The following is a 19,527-nucleotide window of genomic DNA, read 5'->3' on the forward strand; positions in this document are numbered from 1 at the left end:
CCTATTTAAAATTGCACACACCTTCCACTCTAGCACTTCCTGTCCCCATCCTTGCTCTTTCACTTCCTGATTCTTATCCCCCATCCTTGCTTTATTTATCACTACTTAACATATCACAATGCACTTATTTACTTTGTTTATTGTCTTTCTTTCTCTGTCCTTCCCTTCCCACTGGACTTTAAACTCAGTAAGGAACTTTTCTCTTTGTTATTCAGAGATGTATCCCCAGCAACTGGAACAATGCTTGGCCCACAGTAGACATTCAATAAATATTTGTTGAATGACTAACAAAATAATGTCTAGAACAGTGATAACCAGTTAACTAGGACATCCTAGTAATACAAATAGAGAGAGTCATAAGGTAAATTTTTACTTGCATTGTTAAGATTGAATATGATACACAGTACAAAAGTATCACTAACTTACCTTTTGCTCTTGTATCTGGGCCTTCACCACTTTGAACTCAGCCGATGGGGGCTTCTGATTAGCCACGAGCTCCTCAGTGTCTCCCATCCAGCTAAGCAGGGATTCCAGGGCATCCTGGAACCTCCCACAGTGCAGCAGGGCCTCCTGCAGCTGCGCTGCTCGCTGAGCAACCTGCAAAGGTCCGGTTGTTTCAACTTACTTGTCTTGTAAAAAATGAAGCCTGCCCACCAGCCACTGCTTTTCATGCTTATTTTCCCATTTGGTCACAAATTTTCTTTTGTTTCCCACTTAAAATTTACCCAAAGCATTGATAGTAGGCAGAATACGAGTGGAAACAAGCCAAACTTTAGCTAGTAAGCCATGAAGATAAGGTCACCATTCCGAAGAGTCAATGAAGGATTCAAATATTTTAAGGTTACTGAAAGAAACAATGCATCAGTCATTTTTATGATTATCCCTGGAATTCACTTTTTATTTCCCACTGATGAATATCAGGAATAATGATTTAAAAAGACTAAGATTAAAAGAAACAATTATAGCAGAGAGAATCAGAATTATGTTTTGCTAGGCAAAATAGCTACACAGTATCCAATTAAATTCTGCCAGCTCCAAGCTCTGGAGTCCTTTTACCACAAACCAGGACCTTTGTCTTCTAGTAAATGGAATCTCTGTGTCCTACAGAGAGCTATCCTATTGCCCTTCTCACAGATCTTTTCCTTTTGTAATAAAAAAGTAGTTGGCAAGATATTTTAATCACTATAGAATATACTTATACCTGATATTGCATTCCAATTGTGTTCAAGAAGTACTACAATATGACTCAGCCTTTAAGGAATGACTGATGTTAAGTTTATGACTTGGCAACTGCTTAAGAATTCAGTGCAGGGAAAACAGCAACCACCACCACCACCACCACCACCACTGCCACCAACCCATCTACCACCAGATAAGCATGGCATCCCATAAAGATTTTCTGATAATTTATGTCACATGAAGAGCTGCCTGCCATTGTGTGTCAGCACTATCTCCCTAAAATACCAGAGCATTATTTCCAGTGTTTTCCCTCATGGAAATTTAGAAAAAGGTGGGATCTACATCTTAGAAGAAAAGTAATATTTGGAGTTGATGGTCCATAGTAAGGGGCAAAACCCTTAATCCAGGGCTGACAGAGACACATAACTTCTTTCTCTTGCACAGTGTTGACCTATTATACAGTGTGAAATTAGTCTCTGACATTTGCAAATTGGAAGGATTCACACAGAAAGTGAGATTTTTCAAGTTCTTTTGAAAGTAAGTAGAATATTTGGCAACAGTGAACCTATATCCCTACATGTCTATGATTTAGTGGAGCTAAGGAGCTACTGTACTTTTAGAGGGTGCATATGCTCTCTCAACACAGAACCTTGTGTGATGGCCACCTGCCATCATGCCTGCACTGCTATATCTGTAGCCATGTCTCTGTTAAAGTCAAGATAATGGCAGGGACAGGCTCTGTTTCACTCAGCTTGCTTTTTTCTTTTATAAGCCCTACCTAGTTCTTGTGGGCATCTGAATTTGGGCCATCCAGTTTACAGCAATATAAAAAAGTACACATGTTTAGGGAAGTATGGCTACTATAAATAGGACTAATGATCACGATAAAGCTCATGAATAATAATAAAAAAATGACAGTGAAGGGGATGAGAAAATTACCTTCTTATTGAGAGTCTTCCACCGTGCATTGACATCATCTAGGTCATGTTCCAAACCCTGAGTGCTGGTGCTTTTAGCAGCACTCTGAATAAGGCCTTGACCTAACCAGTTCACATCTTGCTGTTTAACTTGTAAGGGTTCAATCTCTTCTTTCTGGAATACCTGCAGTTGGAAGAGCGACAATTATAGGAATTATATTACCCAACAACTTACATACTGCTTAATATATAAGCAAATAATATCACAAGCATGTCTTCAGTCATCAGGTAGTAGAAACTACCAATTATTACAAAAGTAAAGATAATTTTTGTTGCCTATTCATAGGTCATAGCTACCTTATGAATAATAGTAAGAAAATAAACTCAATATAAATTCATAGCATAAAAATAGCATTCAGGAATATTTAAGAATGGTATTTTAAGTGCATTTAATCAGACTACTTATAAAACCAAGAAGATATTATATGTGCCCTCTCTTTATTGTTTCACTACCATAGCATGAGAAATTTCCTGTTGTCCCAATTTAACTCTAGCAAAAGATGTGCAGAAAATGCTAAGGAGCAAAATGATAAGATGGACCCAAGATGAGCTTTACTGAGCAAGCAATCCTTATAGGCTCTCCTAAGGATGGCTGGCAATTGAAGCTTGAGACTCAAATTGGAAATGGGGAATCACTGACAAGCTGAGGTGAGCCAAGAGGCCAAACACATGGCTCACCAGAGTGGCCAAAATACAGGGACAGGAAAAGGAAAAAGATACAGTCATGTGCTGAAGTGGTACGAATCCCTATACATCTAGCCCCCTCGAATGTCTATCAGGATACCAATGGGCTTGCAAGAGGCATGGAGACCTCACCCCACGGATCTGATCACACCCATCACCAGCAAAGCAACTCTGGTTCCTCTTTGGTCACTGCCGCCCACTCCTGCATTGCCAGCAGCTTCTCAGCATCCTTTCCCCCAAGCTCCATCCCATCTAACTATGATCCCCCAGTTTCCCATGACCTGCAAAGGATTTAACATGTTAGATTAAAATGGAAGCAGTAGTTCTTACAGTAGTTCTATGTTCTGGGCCTACCATGGTACCTAGCATGTAAAGTACCCAATAGTTATTTGCTGAATTAATATCAGTATAGAAAAATTACATTTATATCATAGGTGGATGACATCAATCCTTTAAAAGATAATACTGGGTGTAGATGCACCAACTGTTTCACAGATAATACAAATATTTTTAATATAAGGCTTAGAGGACAACTTGAGAAAAATCAAATACTTTAACTAAGGAAGAAAAGTTTCAGGCAGATATTAAGGTAAAACATGTTTTGGGATTCTGAGTCATTATAAAGGGCACTATATAAATGTATCAATAATTAGACAGTTAAACAGAATATATAAAAACATAATATAAGCAAATATTAAAATAGCACTTAAGAAAAAATGACAGACACAGTATGGAAAGTATTTCTGAAAGATGTAGAGCCTGCAGGAGACAAACTCTCCAGACTCGGGCCCATGGGCTTGCACACAGGATATTCCTGTGTTACTTGAATGAGTAAATTCCTGTGTTACATGAATGAGTAAATTAAAGAACAGCAAACAAATTAACGATCATTTCCTTCTGCAAGTCCCCTCCTAGCTAAAAGCCCAAGCTGCTTTTTCCATAGAAAATCCATATAGATAATTTCCATACCAGCAATTGCTTCTACATAACAATACTAAATATAAAAAATCAATTACACATAATCAAAGAAATTATACGATCACTCAAATCAGAAAAACCAAGTTTTCATAATTTTTTCCAAAAGGCATAATTCACCAAATAAGTGAATCGAAAGTGGCAGCAAGGTGGTGGAGATAGAATTTAGCATTATGGTTCTATTTCTTTTCTGTACCACTTTCTATTTACTACTTTTAGGAACTAATAGCTTTTCATATGTTTACTTAAAAAAAAGTGGGGGGTGTAGAACAACTGCTATATTCTTAATTATAGGAACTTGTATGGTATATAAGTACTCAGGGAAAAGTTCTATTCTCCCTCTCAAATAGTGCTCAGGACAAAAAACCTAATAATGCTGCCACAGTAAATTGTCTTAACCTTTTATCTTGATATTAAAGAAATTAACTTTAGGGTTGTCTATCAGAGTAGGTCTACGTGAGTCTGTGGTAATTTTCTAAAGCCCTACAAAAAAATACACTAATGATTAAAAAATAACTACTAAAGAGTATATACTCATAAAATGTAGTTACTTTCTACAAATAAACTGAAAAATCCTTTACAGGAAAAAAAGGACTTTGCTAAGCTTTGAAATGAGCATACCATTTACTGCATGCCCAAGGAAAGGCATAGCTGACTAGAGCAATTATTTCACAGACTGAGAAAAGGAACTTTTCTTTATTGTCTAAATTCCTTATCTCTCAGTGGTATCAAAATTCCTATACAGAGAAACTTTCCCTCCTAATCTAACCCATAGCACACAAATACAAAGAGAAGCTGAAAATAAAATAAAATTATCTCTGAGGCAAAGTTTACCAGAAGAGCTTAGTAAACGTACCAAAATAGCTGAACTTCAATCTGAGTGGGAAGAAAAAAATTACAGGCTTGACAAACAACCTCTACTTATTACAAGGCTGTACCCTTTACTTTCTTACCTCATTCACCACTCACAGAAAGTTAGGAGCTATAACGCCTGCAACACACAGCACAATAACTTTGCTCCTCTCACATGCAGAGCTCCTGAGAGTAAATTTTCAGCACATAAAAAAAGTCCTTAATCTGGGTAGAGTACTTTGCAGACCACAACAATATAATACTGTTTGTACCTTTATGACTTAGCCTGTTCAAACTTAATAAATCCAGTATAACCGTCCTGAAATGGCAGTGTCTTAAACCACAACTTGTGTAAAAGCCTAACATTAACATAAATTCACTGTGCAGGCATTTTAAATGAAGGGAACAGCCACCATCTGCACAATGAATAGCAGGACCCTAAACAGCTGGGAATAATCATTCTTCTCAAAATGATCCCTAATTAATCTGTTATAATGATGAACGTATCGATATCTGGCATCCTGCAGGGTGCTAGTCAAACCTCCAAAATAAAAGACTGGATTTGATCATTATTAGAAACACTAGTGACCATTCTGAAACAGAAGCACAAACTTTAGGCATTGCAAAGTTTCACATTCCCATTAACTACCTGAACCAACTGAAAGCCATTGCGTACTGTGTCCAATATTCCTGCCGGGACCCCTGTTTTTCTGGGTGCTGCTTTTTTTCTTACCGGTATGAATTTCAGGGAGCACTTCATATGGATCACGTCCATCTCCTGGGCAGAAAGAGGAGCCTCCACTTCCTCTTTAGATGTTATGTTGGATTCTTCCAAATCATATTGTGCCAATAGTGTCACATTTTCAACTAAACTTGTGCTACCATAATCTACATCACTCTCCCGCAGATCCGTATGAGAGAGATCTAAATCCTGAGGGAAATCCTTCGTAAGCTCCCTTCTTTGTGCTGTGACTATGGATTCTCCTAGTCCATATGTTTTCTCCTCTTCTCCAAGGTTAGAAATATACTCATTTTCTCCTTCTCTTGGCATAATTAATGGGTCACACTTAACAGTGCTCTCTTTCAAATCATTCTGCAGGCAACAATTTTCACCATGGATTTCCCTTTGGCCATTTACACATTTTGTTTCCTCTAGTGGAGAAACATCATGTAAAATCATTTTGGAGCTTTCATTGGGGTGGGCACTTCTACATGAAAGCAGTGGGATTTTCTGATCGCTAATGGAATTAACAGAAAAAAATGGTCTATATTGCTCTGTTATATGAATATCTTCAGCAGAAGACAAGCTTCTAATTCGTGACTGGTCTCCAGTTAAAATGCCCTGTTTTTCTTCCCTCTCTGCTGGAGGGCTACATAAACCAGAGTCATCCTCCTCCGAAGTTAGAGAATTAGTACCCCATCTACACTTACTAGCCTTGGTAACAGCATCTGACATATCAGTAGGTTCAACAAAAGAGCTTTCACTTTTGTTTGCATAATCCATAAAATTGGCTGGGACAAACATTCGCCATGACCGTCTATGCTCTTTCTTTTCTGCATGAGATTTGGCTTTGGGTAATCCTGTGGTTCGAATGACATCACTATTGAGTTTGAGTGCATCAAAGATCATCTTTTCATCTAATTTGTTAGCTTCACGACCTCTCAGCTCAAATACACTGGAAGAAGTAAGGGCACCATTAGAGCATAAAGAACTAACATCCAGTGTTCTGTGACTATAGGGTAAAGTCCGATCTGTAAAATGCCTGGAGGACAGGCTACCTTTTGAACCAGAGTCTATCTGTTCATTGAGTCTGACAGTATCATAGATCGACCGCTGTGGGACATAACAGTCTTCAATATTTAGGTCTTCCTCTTCCTCACCCTTCCCTACACATGGGGGATTCTGACGTAAACAGTCTGGTCTGCTAAGTGGTTTCCCCATTTTGTAGATAGTTAAAACAGATATTGCAGCTCTTGACACAGAAAATAAGAAATAAGGTAAAGCATCTTTCAAGAAAGTATACGTCTGAACAGCACTATGAAGTGTCTTCGGAATAAAGACATGCTGAAATAACATACATTGTAATATATGAGGTGTTTAAGGTTATCAGCAGTGCATCAGTATAAATGCAACTATCGTTTTACCTGGTTGGTTTTAAAATAAAGTGCATCAAGAACAGAGAACAGAAATCTCCTTCCTCTGCTTCCCCAGCACCCAAAGTTCCCTTTTACACACTCCAAAACACAGAAAAAAACACACAACAGTGGCTCAAACACTCAGAACATTCCATTGTCAGTCCATTTCCCTTTTTAGTCTAATTTTGCATCTGAGATTTTAAGATTAAAATTTCCAAATGAGCAAGCATTTTAACAAGCTGAATGTTAACTTCAGCAGAGCTCTGGTTAACTGTAATCCACTTAAAGATGGCTTGTAAAACTCCATCTCCTTTATAAATAAACCATGCTTCAGAAATGTAGACAAACACAGGGACCACGTATTGTTCAGATCAAGGCACAGAACAAATCTTCGGAGAAAATAAGTTAACTAACGTTGTAAGAAAGTTAAAATTTACTTTTTGGGGGGAGTAGCTATAAATAATCTTGATTCAACAGGCAGTTTTTTCCCCCCATATTAAGCTTCTTGCAGACTCTTCAGAACTACCCAAAGAAAAAAATCAGACTTTTGGACAGCCAGGGCAGTACAATCCAGCAATCGTTTAAAGTAAACAGTTAGAAATCACGGTGTACTGTAAGCTTCTCTTAAAAAAAAAAAGAAAAGAAAAGAAAAGAAAAGCCATTTCCAAACATTCTTATCTGATCCTCCTTAAGGCTTATTCCACCTGAGGCAATTGCAGCAAAGAGCAGCTCCGCGGTTTCCTCCAAGGCACAGGCAGCGTAATTCACATTCAGCTGAAAACCCAGAGACTACTCTAGCCTTTGAAAGTGACCAACTGCTGCGGCCACAGTTTGGCCTTCATTTCAGCTAAGCTGGAGAGAGGCGGAGGCGGCGGCCAAAAGGGAGCTCCGGTAGGGAGCTCCTGCGCTGTCCCCAGCTCCTCAGGGCAGCACGGTCTCCCCGGGCAGGCATGCTCTCAAGCCGGGGAGCTTCCAGCAACGCCCTCTCTCTTCAGACATCTGCTGCGTCCCTAGGCCGGCGGGAAGCTCCGGACCCTCAGCTCTCTTCTCTCTACCGCTTCGGTGCTACGCCCTCCCGTGACTTAACTTCGCAGTCATCTTTTCGCTGACTCCTTGCTTCTCCCGGGAGCCGGCGAGCAGTTTCAGGGGGAGGTACCTCGAGGGCGACAGGCTGCAACGCAACAGCTTGGCGGTGACATCAGCACAGAGTCCTACAACTGGGCAGAGGGGAGGCTCGGGTTCACAGATCGCAGAAACCCATCAGTCATAAATGGGAAGGGATCCGAAGAGCTTGCAGAGACAGAACCTGACACCAGGAGCTCCGCCAAGAAATCATTTGGTGAACGTCCGGAGACTGCGCTTATTTCAATATTAATTAAATAGGGAAAGGGGCGGGGGTTACATGGGTCCCTGTCCTTCATTTGAAACCACTCTCTCATACTGAACAATCTCTGTTTTTTAAGCAGTATCTGCGATGCAAAGTGCAGATCACTTTGAAGTCCACTGTTTTGTCATTCCCTTTTTAAAGCCCAAGTTAGATCAAACTGTTCTCCGGAGTAAGTTATTCCCACCAGCGCAGAGCCCTTAAGCACTGCAGACATGAATATTAGTAGTTACTAAGAACCATGCAGTCCTCTAGAAGTTAACGCAAGGCCCAGGCAAAGATCAAGGGTAGTAACTGACCCTGGATATTTAATGGACAAAATCACATAGACAGATGTTTATCTACTGAACAAACGTCCTTTGAAAATATTGTTTGAAAATGAGCCCAGCAAGCTAATTCTTAGCCTTTCTGGGAGAAATTAATAATTTTATTTAAATAAAATCTATCCACTCTTTATTTTATGAAATAAGCAACATTGCCAGAGTTGCAGATAGAGTTACGAATGAAGGTACATTGTCTTTTCTCAATCTCACTAAATAATCATTTGAACATAAACAAAATTTTCCCTGACTCCAAATGAAGCAGGTAGTTCTAGTAAATATAAGCTTATACATTCTCTGATAATTTTACAGAAAAGATGTGGGAGGGAATCTTTGTACCTTTAATGAGAAAACATTATTACAAAATTGTTTTTATAAACCTGAGTTTAATCTTTTTTAAAAAAAAAAAAAATCTTTTCGTAACCAGAACTCTTTATAAGTAACTCATCTATTCAACAATTTTTAGATGCAACTCAGCATGTGGCCAATGAGTTGAAAAATATATAAATATAAAGCTACCTATACAGAAAAAAAAATATGTGTATATATATATGCATACATATATATAAAATATCCATCAACATCACAATATCAATGCCCATTTTTCATGGACAAAGTGAAATATTTTAACAAGCACCTGATCCTGTTGTGTTCAAGTACACAGGCTTTTATGAGGTGCTGATAAGAGAAAGAAAAACATGCACACAGTTACCATGTTTGCACAGTGGATTGGGCACTAGGCTGGAAATTAATAGAGACCAAGGGTCTTACTCCCAACTGTCACCATCTTGATATGTAAGCCTAGAAAGCTACTTATTCGTGGCAATATTAATAGTAAAGTTTCCATGAAATCAGTAGGAATGCCTTTCTCTAAACATTCTAAGATCCTTACAGAAAGAATGGCCCTAATTCAGTGCATGTTAGACTTTGAATCATTAGCACAATATTATTCTAGCCTTATGAAAACCCAAGAAGAGCAACATGTAACCTCATATTTGAAGTGGGAAGTACATTTTAAAAACTGCATAGGTAATTCATTCATAAACTCAGCCATTCAACAAATAGAGCTCACTATCGGCCAAACCTACCATGGTAGGTAAGCACTGGAAAAACGATGGTGCACAGAGATGCAGCCACCACTGTCCTTATACAATCTCCAGTAGAGTGGGAATATGGACAAGAAAATGGGCACAATACAGTTTGGAAGTAGGGAGTGCTATGGGAAAATGTCCTCTAGTTGTTTATATTTAAGTATATGCCATTTATTTAATGACTTTAATAATATAATATTAAACTCTGTAAATATCAATCACGATATCTGGATCTCTGATATTTTCATAAGTGAGAGAAATACACAATGAATAAGATCAGCTAAGTTTTCCTGAAAAACAGTCAACACTATTATTTCATACATACAGAAATCACAATACTAAATGTCTTCAAAATGTAATTTTATTTACTTTACACAGGCTACTAGATGTAATCCAGCTAAAATATCTACTGAAGCAGATGATTTTGGAAAGGTACACAAATACTAATTGAATTGTAATCAAAATAGTACCATGTTCTCATTTTTAATTTCTAGAATTAAATTAAGTCTTTAAAATGGAAAGTTCGTGAAAAATCTTACCACTAAATCCAACAATCCACTTCACAGAAAAGTTAAAAAGACTAATTTTATCAACTAAAGCATGGAGTTTTTAGAGCTGAAAGACTGGAAATATTAATTAGTTCAATGCACAGTAAGGGGAAAATGTCTGTGTAAGTAAATACAATATTATCCATGAAAACTGACAAAAGTCCCTCCTAGCGCAATTGCTCTTGAAATCTGGATTAGAAGTAGCCAAACAAGAGATACGTGTTTTGTGCTGCAAGTGTGTAAACAGGCTTTAGGAGAAACAATTTCTATTGTTCTTTCTAAAATAGATAAGTCATTAGCTAATGAAAACTGAAAGCGTACTATATTTTAAGTTTTCAAATTAATAAACTTCTTCACATAAATGACTAAAGTGTTTTCAAGGATATTCATCAGATGATTATGCAATAACTATTTCAATGGAAAATAGTTTATATTTAAAAGAAAGTAGAACATTCAGACCCCACCAAGAAAGTAAACAAATTTGGAAACACTTAATAATAGGTTTACTGTCCGATCTTGATGGGATTTTATCCTGATGTAAACCTTAATTAATCTTTTTAATGAGCACTTGCTAGTCTTCCTGTAAGTTACCATAATACTAAGACTATGCTTTTCCCTCATCTTCGACGAGGTTATCAGGTGACAGAGGATAAAAAAAATTCTATGTAACAGAAGATGATTCTATAAATAAACCTTAATAATTGGAATATATGCATATATATATATAATGTCTAAAAGTTCAGATTTTTTAAAAAAAACCATCAGGCAAGCAAAATAAATGCATATATTAATGACTCCATTCAATTTCCTCCAGAGAAAAAGAAACCAAATGAAATCTGAAAACACTTTTCATATTAAAATGCTGACAAAAGAAACAAACTAATACTGAAATGAAGATAATTAAAGATATGTCAGAACAGGATATGTGAGCACAGGCCTTTTCTCAGGGTATCCTGGATCTTGAATAGCTCCAAAAGCTTTTCACTTAATTTACAACCGCATTATTCACCTGTCCTATGCTATTATTTCATGAATAATTAGAGACCTAAACAAACATTTAAAAAACACTAACTGAACTTTCTTATCAAGAAACCAATGGATCATTTCATACTCACAAAGCAAATTTTTCTATCTGTGTGTGTGTCTCTCTCTCACATATACCTTTAAGCAACTTTCCACATTAGTAAAATAAATTTGGAGATCTTTTATCTAAGGGAGGCCAATAATAATAATGACAGTAGACACTACGGTTTTGGCTCTTTTTATTTTTGGATCACATTAAAATGGCAACATAGGTTTATCCAGTTAAAAACCAAACCAAACAAAACCCACCAAAAATCCTATGTTATAAAATCTCTGGCTAGAATTGCCTTCAACACAACCTACTTTAATTCATCCATGTTAAATGAAGCAATAGGAGTTGAGAGGCTCTGCGGCATTAGTTAGCAGCAAAACTGAAAAGAGAACGTACGTTGCCAAGTTCACTATTGACAGCCCTTTCAAAGAAGTATGGTATATTCCTCGTGTGATGTGAGAAAGAGGGCATCCATCTGTTATGCCTAGTTTGTGTGGATGAAATATGAAGTATTAATAATACTACACAGCAGATCAGCTCCAACCCTTAATAACTATGCATGCTCTCTGTCTTGGCAGAGCTTCTCTCTTACCAGCATATGTGGTATTATTTCTTCCTAATAATTTAAAATGCCACTTTGATGTGGTTTGTTAAAAAATGTGATCTTCCAACAAAAGCCCATGCATCTAGTTATAGCTTCTATAATAGAGTGAAAATATTTGTCACCTTTAAAAATACCAGAGGAAAGTACCATTCAACCCCCTTGGCTAATGTAGTCTCAAAACAAAAATCCATTCTATTCAGAAATTTTCCCTACCAAAACCTTCTTCTGCAACAGCTTTATCTAATCCCCCCCCCCCGTTCTTAACAAAAATGTACAACAATTTGTCATCAACCTCTATATAACAATATGAACACACTTAAAAACTACTATTAAAGCATTCTTTGGACAGCTTAATTTTATCTTTAAAAATATGGTGACATGACAGGTTGTTTTCAAATCATTTAATAGATACCTTAATACGAAATTTGTGCCCAAACTGCCTGGCTTCTCTAACCCCTTGGATGCTTGGCATTTAGTTTACCCAACATTCAAAGAATGATGCCTGGGTTAAACAGTGCCTTTACCTGGACCAGAGAAAATTTATTACAGTACAATTAGGCATGTGTTCTGGTCTATGTAAAAAAAAATCTTCTGTTCTATGTAATGCTATTTCTATTTTGAATATAAAAGAAATCTTCAGTTCAGAGAACCTTGTGCCAGAGATGTTCATTTGTGGGGACAAAATGAATTACAATTGGTGCAGCATCAGAGTGGCCAGAAATAAGCAGTAAGTAGGTTCTGAGGTAAGCCTCCTTTTTTTTTTTTTTTTTTTTTTTTTAGCATGGCCTAAATAGAGGTGGGAAGGGGTACAGATTCATCTAAGATGTGACTATACATTTGCTGAAACGTCAACTTTCTTTGATCCTCACTGAAATTAAATCAATTCAATATGGTGATAATGATAAATTCACGATGATCAGAAGATCTAATTGGCTGTTAATAACATCACAGAAATTACTGGAATGTGTTCCATGTATATATTCAGTTTCATGTCTTTGATAAATAAAAATGTGGAAACATTAATATTAGTTAATAGTGTAGTGTAGGGTTGAAGACAGCCATGAGCTGGGAGTCTTCAAACAGGAGGTAGGTATAGAGGTAACACCAAAGGGGCTTTCTTCCTTCCTGCCTAGAGATATACAGAACCTACTCTGCCATTCAATCCACCAATTTATGGTGCATATATAACTTAGTAGAGAAGTGTATGTAGAAAAATCTTAATTTGAGTTACCAACAGTATAGAAAACATATCACTCTTTATACATATTAGTTCAATTAATAGTATTTAGAAGTAGAAAAATATATGAACAACAGAACTTATACAATCAAAGTAGTGTAAAAACTTCAAGCTAACACAAAAGGTAACACCAATCTATTTTCAAAATCTCAAAATAGTTTTCACTAAGAGTGAATTAGGACATTTGGTTCAGAAAAGCATTTGTTATTAATCATTATGATTGAGTTGATATTTTAAACATGAATGAATTTTGTCCTTTCAAGGAAACTTAAGGTGAATATTAACAGCTATTTCTTAGGTTAAATTTTAGGGGGTGAGGAAAATGGAAGCAGTCTCACCTGGGTGAAATAATCTATTTTGCTACAGGTGAATATAAGGCAACCCCTACTAAGTAACGAGGTAATAGCTATTACTAAGTTTCAGCCTTGCTCTGAAGGCAGTTTATTTTGTATTAAGTAAAACTGTTAACAGGATTTTATCTGTGACATTCGGTTAAACTGAGCTACTAGATAGATAAATGTCAAACTGATCATATTTCAAAGTCTACAATGAAATAAGACACAGTTCTTCACTGCTTTTCAGTATCATTTTTAGAAATTATAATAACTAGCTTTTCACTAAGTACAAATCATTCCACTTACAAAATCTTAAAAATTTCTAAATAATTATGTTAAAACTAATGTTTAACAAAAGTCTAAGGCCAAACAGAAACTAAATTAAACCTGAATTGTAAGCTAATTTACTTCTTTAATCAAAAAAGGTATAATCACTAGGACAATAAAGTTTTGTTTCCATCTCAGTAATAGCAGTAGTGGTAATTATCGGAATCACCACCAACACCACTACCACTGTCATCATCATCATCACCATCATCACCACCACCACAACATCTATATAACATCAGTTTCTAAGACAATTTTACATGCATTTATCTCATATTTCTTATAGCAGCTAGTTTTATAGACCCTAAAGTTTGGGGTCAAAATGAACAATGGCTACCCAAATTAGGCTACAGCAAGAATGATTTGAAAATTCCCCTGAGAAAATTATCAGATGTGAAACATGATGAATAAAAAGCGACACAAGCATTTCATTATTTCCATCAAAACATCAGGCTCTGACACTTACTACCTGTGTCCTTGGGCAAGTCACTTAACCTCCCAGGGCCTCAGCTTCTTTAAAATAAGATGAGGAAGAGAACAGCATCTACCTCATGACTCTTAACAAGGCTAAAGTAGAGAGTCTAGGACCTATCCATCAAGAAGACATAACAATCATAAATATATATGCACCCAACATCGGAGAAGCCAGATATATAAAGCAAACACTATTAGACCTAAAGAAAGATATAGACACTAATACCATAATAGTAGGGGACCTGAACACCCCACTCTCAACATTGGACAGATCATCTAGGCAAAAAATCAACAGAGAAACCCAAGACCTAAACAACACTTTAGACCAATTGGACTTGGCAGATATCTACAGGACATTTCATACAACAACCTCAGAATATTCATTCTTCTCAACAGCACATGGAACATTCTCCAGGATAAACCACATGTTAGGTCACAAATCAAGTCTCCACAAATTCAAAAAAATTCAAATTATTCCATGTATTTTTTCAGACCAAAATGGATTAAAACTAGAAATCAATAACAAATGAAACTCTGGAAACTATACAAATAATGGATATGAAACAACATTCTACTTAATGACATATGGGTCCAAGAAGAAATCAAACAGGAAATCAAAAAATTTATTGAAACTAATGAAAAGAATGACACATCATACCAAAACCTGTGGGATACTGCAAAAGCAGTACTAAGGGGGAAATTTATCACAATAAATGCTTACTTCAGAAGAATGGAAAGATGGCAAGTAAACAACCTAACACTTCACCTTAAAAAAACTAGAAAAACAAGAACAATCCAAACCCAAAGTTAATAAATGGAAAGAAATAATTAAGATCAAAGCACAACTAAATGAAATAGAAACCCCCAAAATACAAAAGATCAATGAAACAAAAAGTTGGATTTTTTAGAAGAGAGTTTAGAATGGCGCTTGACATATAAATGTTAATGGTTGTAATCACTGCATTTTAGTACAAACACAAATAAATGGAATTAATGGTTGTGTTAACTATCATCTTTATTTACCACAATCATGTTCTTGTTCTTGTTTAAGCTATGGCACTGAAATATATTAAATGCAGATGACTGGTCTACTTGAAAACTTTTTTTTTTAGCCACTGGGTTTCAAAACACTTCTTCATTACTGAATTTCAAAACATCAATCAACTCCTCCCAATATAAGAAGAAAACAGACAACCACAGCATGCTAAATGGTTTATTTTAGAACTGATCACTCTATTTTTCTTCACAACCAAGTAAAGCAATGTCTGTAGCTATTAATGATGCTTATTAGGTGCTTTTTAGTTTGCAAAACACTTTCAGTGCAGTGAGAAGAACACTCCTCCTCTCTCTGGCTTTCTCTTACTTTCAGTTCTGCACATGGAGAGCCCCACCTTTCACTGTACTCACGCCCGAACACAAAGCGGGGAGCATCCACAAACAGGAGGGCCAATATTACTTTTGCCCTTTTTCTTACAAGTAATTGAAGCAGTGAAGAGATACGAAGCCCTACTCTTCTCTATTCACAGAAAACTTAGAGAAATTACATTGCTTCACCAAAGCACTGAACATGGTTACATGTTGTTAGTAAAAAGACTACTTGATTACTGTCAGTTAAACTTTAAAGTTTTATCAGGGTTCTACAGAAAATTCCAAAGTGTTCTAAGAAAGAGTCACTCCCAAGATCTCTCTCAGTCTTTGCAACAAAAATTACCACAGAACTGTTTTTCTACTACAGAATTCTCTCATATGAAATCTTTATTTCACAAATCAGAAATATGAAAATTTGACAGAGTAATGCAGGAAGGAAAGTCAACAGTAAGATAGTTTCCTTCACCTGCAAGCCTTGGAAGAACTGGGCTTCAAAGGCATTTAATAAATAGTAAATAACCATAATAGTAAAAAGAATAAGAAAAAGAAGTTATTTTGAGGTTATTTTTCAAAATTCAGTTGCCTAAACAATGTTATTAAACACGAGCAAAGGAAACAGTAGAGTTGGCTCTCCTTATCTGTGGGTTCCACATCCATGGATTCAACCAACTGCAGATTGAAAATATTTGAAAAAAAAATTGTGTCTGTACTGAACGTGCACAGATTTTTTCTTATCATTTTTCCCTAAACAAAACAGTATAACAGCTATTTACACAGCATTTACATTGTATTAGGCATTATAAGTATGCTAAGATGATTTAAAGTATAGGAGAATGTGGCAGGTTATATACAAATACTATGTCATTTTACACCAGGAACTTGAGCATCCACAGATTCTGGTATCTGCGAGTGTGTGTGTGTGTGTGTGTGTGTGTGTGTGTGTGTGTGTGTGTGTGTGTGTGTGTGTGTGTGTGTGTGTGTGTGTGTGTGTGTGTGTGTGTGTGTGTGTGTGTGTGTGTGTGTGTGTGTGTGTGTGTGTGTGTGTGTGTGTGTGTGTGTGTGTGTGTGTGTGTGTGTGTGTGTGTGTGTGTGTGTGTGTGTGTGTGTGTGTGTGTGTGTGTGTGTGTGTGTTGGAGGGGGCGCGGGTCCTGGAACTAATTTCCTGCAGATACCAAGGGATGACTGTATATCAAATACAACAGCACAGGATTTGGAAGTCCATTTGATTTCTATTCATTTCTCATAAGAAACAATTTGTACTTTTGCAAATTCTGTTTTTATTTGGTCTTAGTTTATCCTCTATGTGCCAATGGTGCAACACACCTTCACCAGTCTTTATAGGAAAGTAAAACATAATTCATGAACAGAACAGGACCCACGGTAATCCCAAGGTTTATACCAGTCCCATGCAGCAAATGTTTGATATTTAGGACCCTCTGTGGCCAGGGATAAACCTATCCTTGTCCCCTGTCAAGACATGACTTCTGCCCTCACTATCATAAGTGAGGCCAAATTCAATGGAACTGTTGCTGGTCTGCCATTTTTATCTAATGGTCCATTCATTAAGTATGATTGAGCACTATCAAGTAGCAGACATTTCTTGGTACTGAAGAGCTTATATAGTCCAATCAAAAATAATTTACACCTAATCCTCTGGGACATGAGCCCCTGATATTTGTTTTATGAAACCAGGATTACAACATGAAATCATGGAACTCTGCATTGTCTTTAAAAATATGAACTTGTAGAAGAAAAAAGTCTGTAGAAGAAATTAAGAAGGATGAGAGGACTATAAAAAGGGAAAGAGCAGGAAAAGACTATAATTCACCATTAATGAAAATGCCGGAAGACAAACATCTGCAGCAGAGTTCAAAACACAGCTGTGGTCACTACAGATGTCAGTTCTAAATGACATCAGAAAGCAACTCCGTGATGTCAGTTTCAGCCTTTCTTGGAATTTCTTCAAGCACTCTTTTGACCTCTTGTTATGATATCAGGTCTTATCCCATGAGGGCCCAAATCCCCAGTAAGCTTGGAACTGTCCCACATGCCTGGGTATTACCCCCAGATATGCTCATTGAGGCTCAAACACTATGTAATGGTCATATTAGAAGGTTCTATGAGAAGCAATCTCCTTTCCATACCAATTAGAAACTTCTTTTAATAATAAAAAACATTCAGTAAAAATGAAGAATTCCCTACCTTGAATACATTAAGCTGTTGATTAATTGTCTCTGTTTCCATACCAACAGGACCTTGGGACTCTTCATGTTCTTCAGCGTTCTGGAGCAGAATAGAAAAGTCATCCAATTTGCTGTAGAATTCCTCAAGACGCTCAACCATCCCTTCAACCTGCTCTTCTCTGGTTCGTGCTCGGTCCAGTAACTTGTTGCATTGTTTGCTTAAAGCCTCCAAGTCCCTTTTGATCCCAACAAGGTCAGGAGAGGTTTCTTCTGTGGCCAGCATCATCTTGCAGGTTTTATTGGCATTATCATTGCTTGCTATGAGGGCTTCTAGTTTCTTCAGAAAGGTTTTTATACCCTCCTTTTGCTTTTGCAATGTTTCTACATCTCTTCCCACTGGAGCCATGCTATCCAATTCATCATCAAACTCTGCAAACTGAGAAAACATTTCTCGGATGGTATTCTGGAAATGCCCAATGCCCTGAAGCTTGGTTTCTAAGAATGAACACTTTTCATCAACCTGCTGACTCAGTGCACTATGCTCTTGAGCTAAGGTTTCTGCTTGTAATAAAATATCAGAGGTTCCCTTTGACTCTGAGGCTTCTACAACAAGGTCCTGTGCAAGTCTTCTGGCCAAATCTACCTGATGCTTCAAAGTCTGAAGTGATTTCTGCTGTGTCTGCAACATGGTCAGGTACTTGTTACTGTAAGCCTGGGTTCCCAGGGAATCGTGGACATCCAGCTGTTCCTTTGCACCCTGAAGCTGCCTTTTAGCTTCTTTAGAAACTTCTTGAAACTCTTTAAACTTCTGGGCCATGTTCTCCAGAGACAATTTCTTACTGTGAAGTTGTTCAGTGACCATGTCTACCTTCTGGATCAGTGATTTATTTTCATCTGTAACAATCTCTTTATCTATTTCACAGACAGTAAGCAAGCTATTGGCTGTGTTGTTCAGTAATTCTACCATACCAAAGCGTTGGTCCATTTCCTTCTGCAGAGACTTTAATCTGGCAATAGAATCCTCTGTTTCAGTAGGATCCAAGCAAAATTTTATTTCCTCCAGGTTGTTCTGACATTTGTCTACCCAGGGCCAGAGGGTCTCTACATGCTCTTTATATTTGAGGGCTTTTTCCAATGCATCTTTTAACTTGTCTTCTCTTTCTTTCACTAGCTTATTAAATCCATCCCAATTGGTTTTAATCGTGTTAAGCTGTAACTGCAAGGCTGCCTTTTCAGACCCTTGTGTTTTTAATAACAAATTTTCACCTTCTGCAATGGTTTTTTCATATATATTAGACTGGGCAGTCAAAATTTTACTAAAGTCTTTCTGATCTTTAATTAATGACTCCAAGACATCAAGTTTGGCTGATATTGGATGAGACTTGTTTTGCTCTTCTTTCTTTGTATCCAGCCAAGCCTGAAAATCTCTAGACATTTGCTGAAATTGATGAGAACTTGCACAGGCTGACTGAAGGTGCTGGACATGACTCTCTAAAAATGAAATTACAGACATGTTTATTTTACATCAAAATGTTAATTTAATCTATAACAGACCAAGAGAAAAATCTCCAAATCAATGTACAGAACTGTCTAAAAGCAAGGGCTTTTAGTTAGCACTGACTATGAGAACTACAAGTGAACTTACGTTATTCGCAAAGGCGGAAAAGAAGCAAGAGATAGGTACAACAAGAAAAAAGACAATCAATGCAAGAAGGAGGAAACAGATGAAAGGGGGAAAAAGATTATGGGAATAAGTAAAAATGCATAAAAGTGCAGGA

At 37.0% G+C, this 19,527-nt stretch overlaps 1 protein-coding gene across 6 annotated transcripts in view; it reads right to left on the bottom strand.

Annotated features, from left to right (window-relative positions):
- The window catches only part of DST (dystonin), a 424,928-nt gene that overhangs the window by 76,723 nt on the left and 328,678 nt on the right, over window positions 1-19,527 (bottom strand). For all 6 annotated transcript variants that reach the window (XM_063097801.1, XM_063097800.1, XM_063097799.1 and 3 more), the window contains 3 exons: window positions 17,769-19,240; window positions 2,119-2,280; window positions 427-597 (listed from right to left, as the gene is read on the bottom strand). In XM_063097801.1, coding sequence (XP_062953871.1) covers window positions 427-597; window positions 2,119-2,280; window positions 17,769-19,240 — 1,805 coding nt within the window. The remainder of the gene's footprint in view (window positions 1-426; window positions 598-2,118; window positions 2,281-17,768; window positions 19,241-19,527) is intronic.

This window comes from Cynocephalus volans, chromosome 5 (assembly GCF_027409185.1).
Source record: "Cynocephalus volans isolate mCynVol1 chromosome 5, mCynVol1.pri, whole genome shotgun sequence".
NCBI lineage: Eukaryota > Metazoa > Chordata > Mammalia > Dermoptera > Cynocephalidae > Cynocephalus > Cynocephalus volans.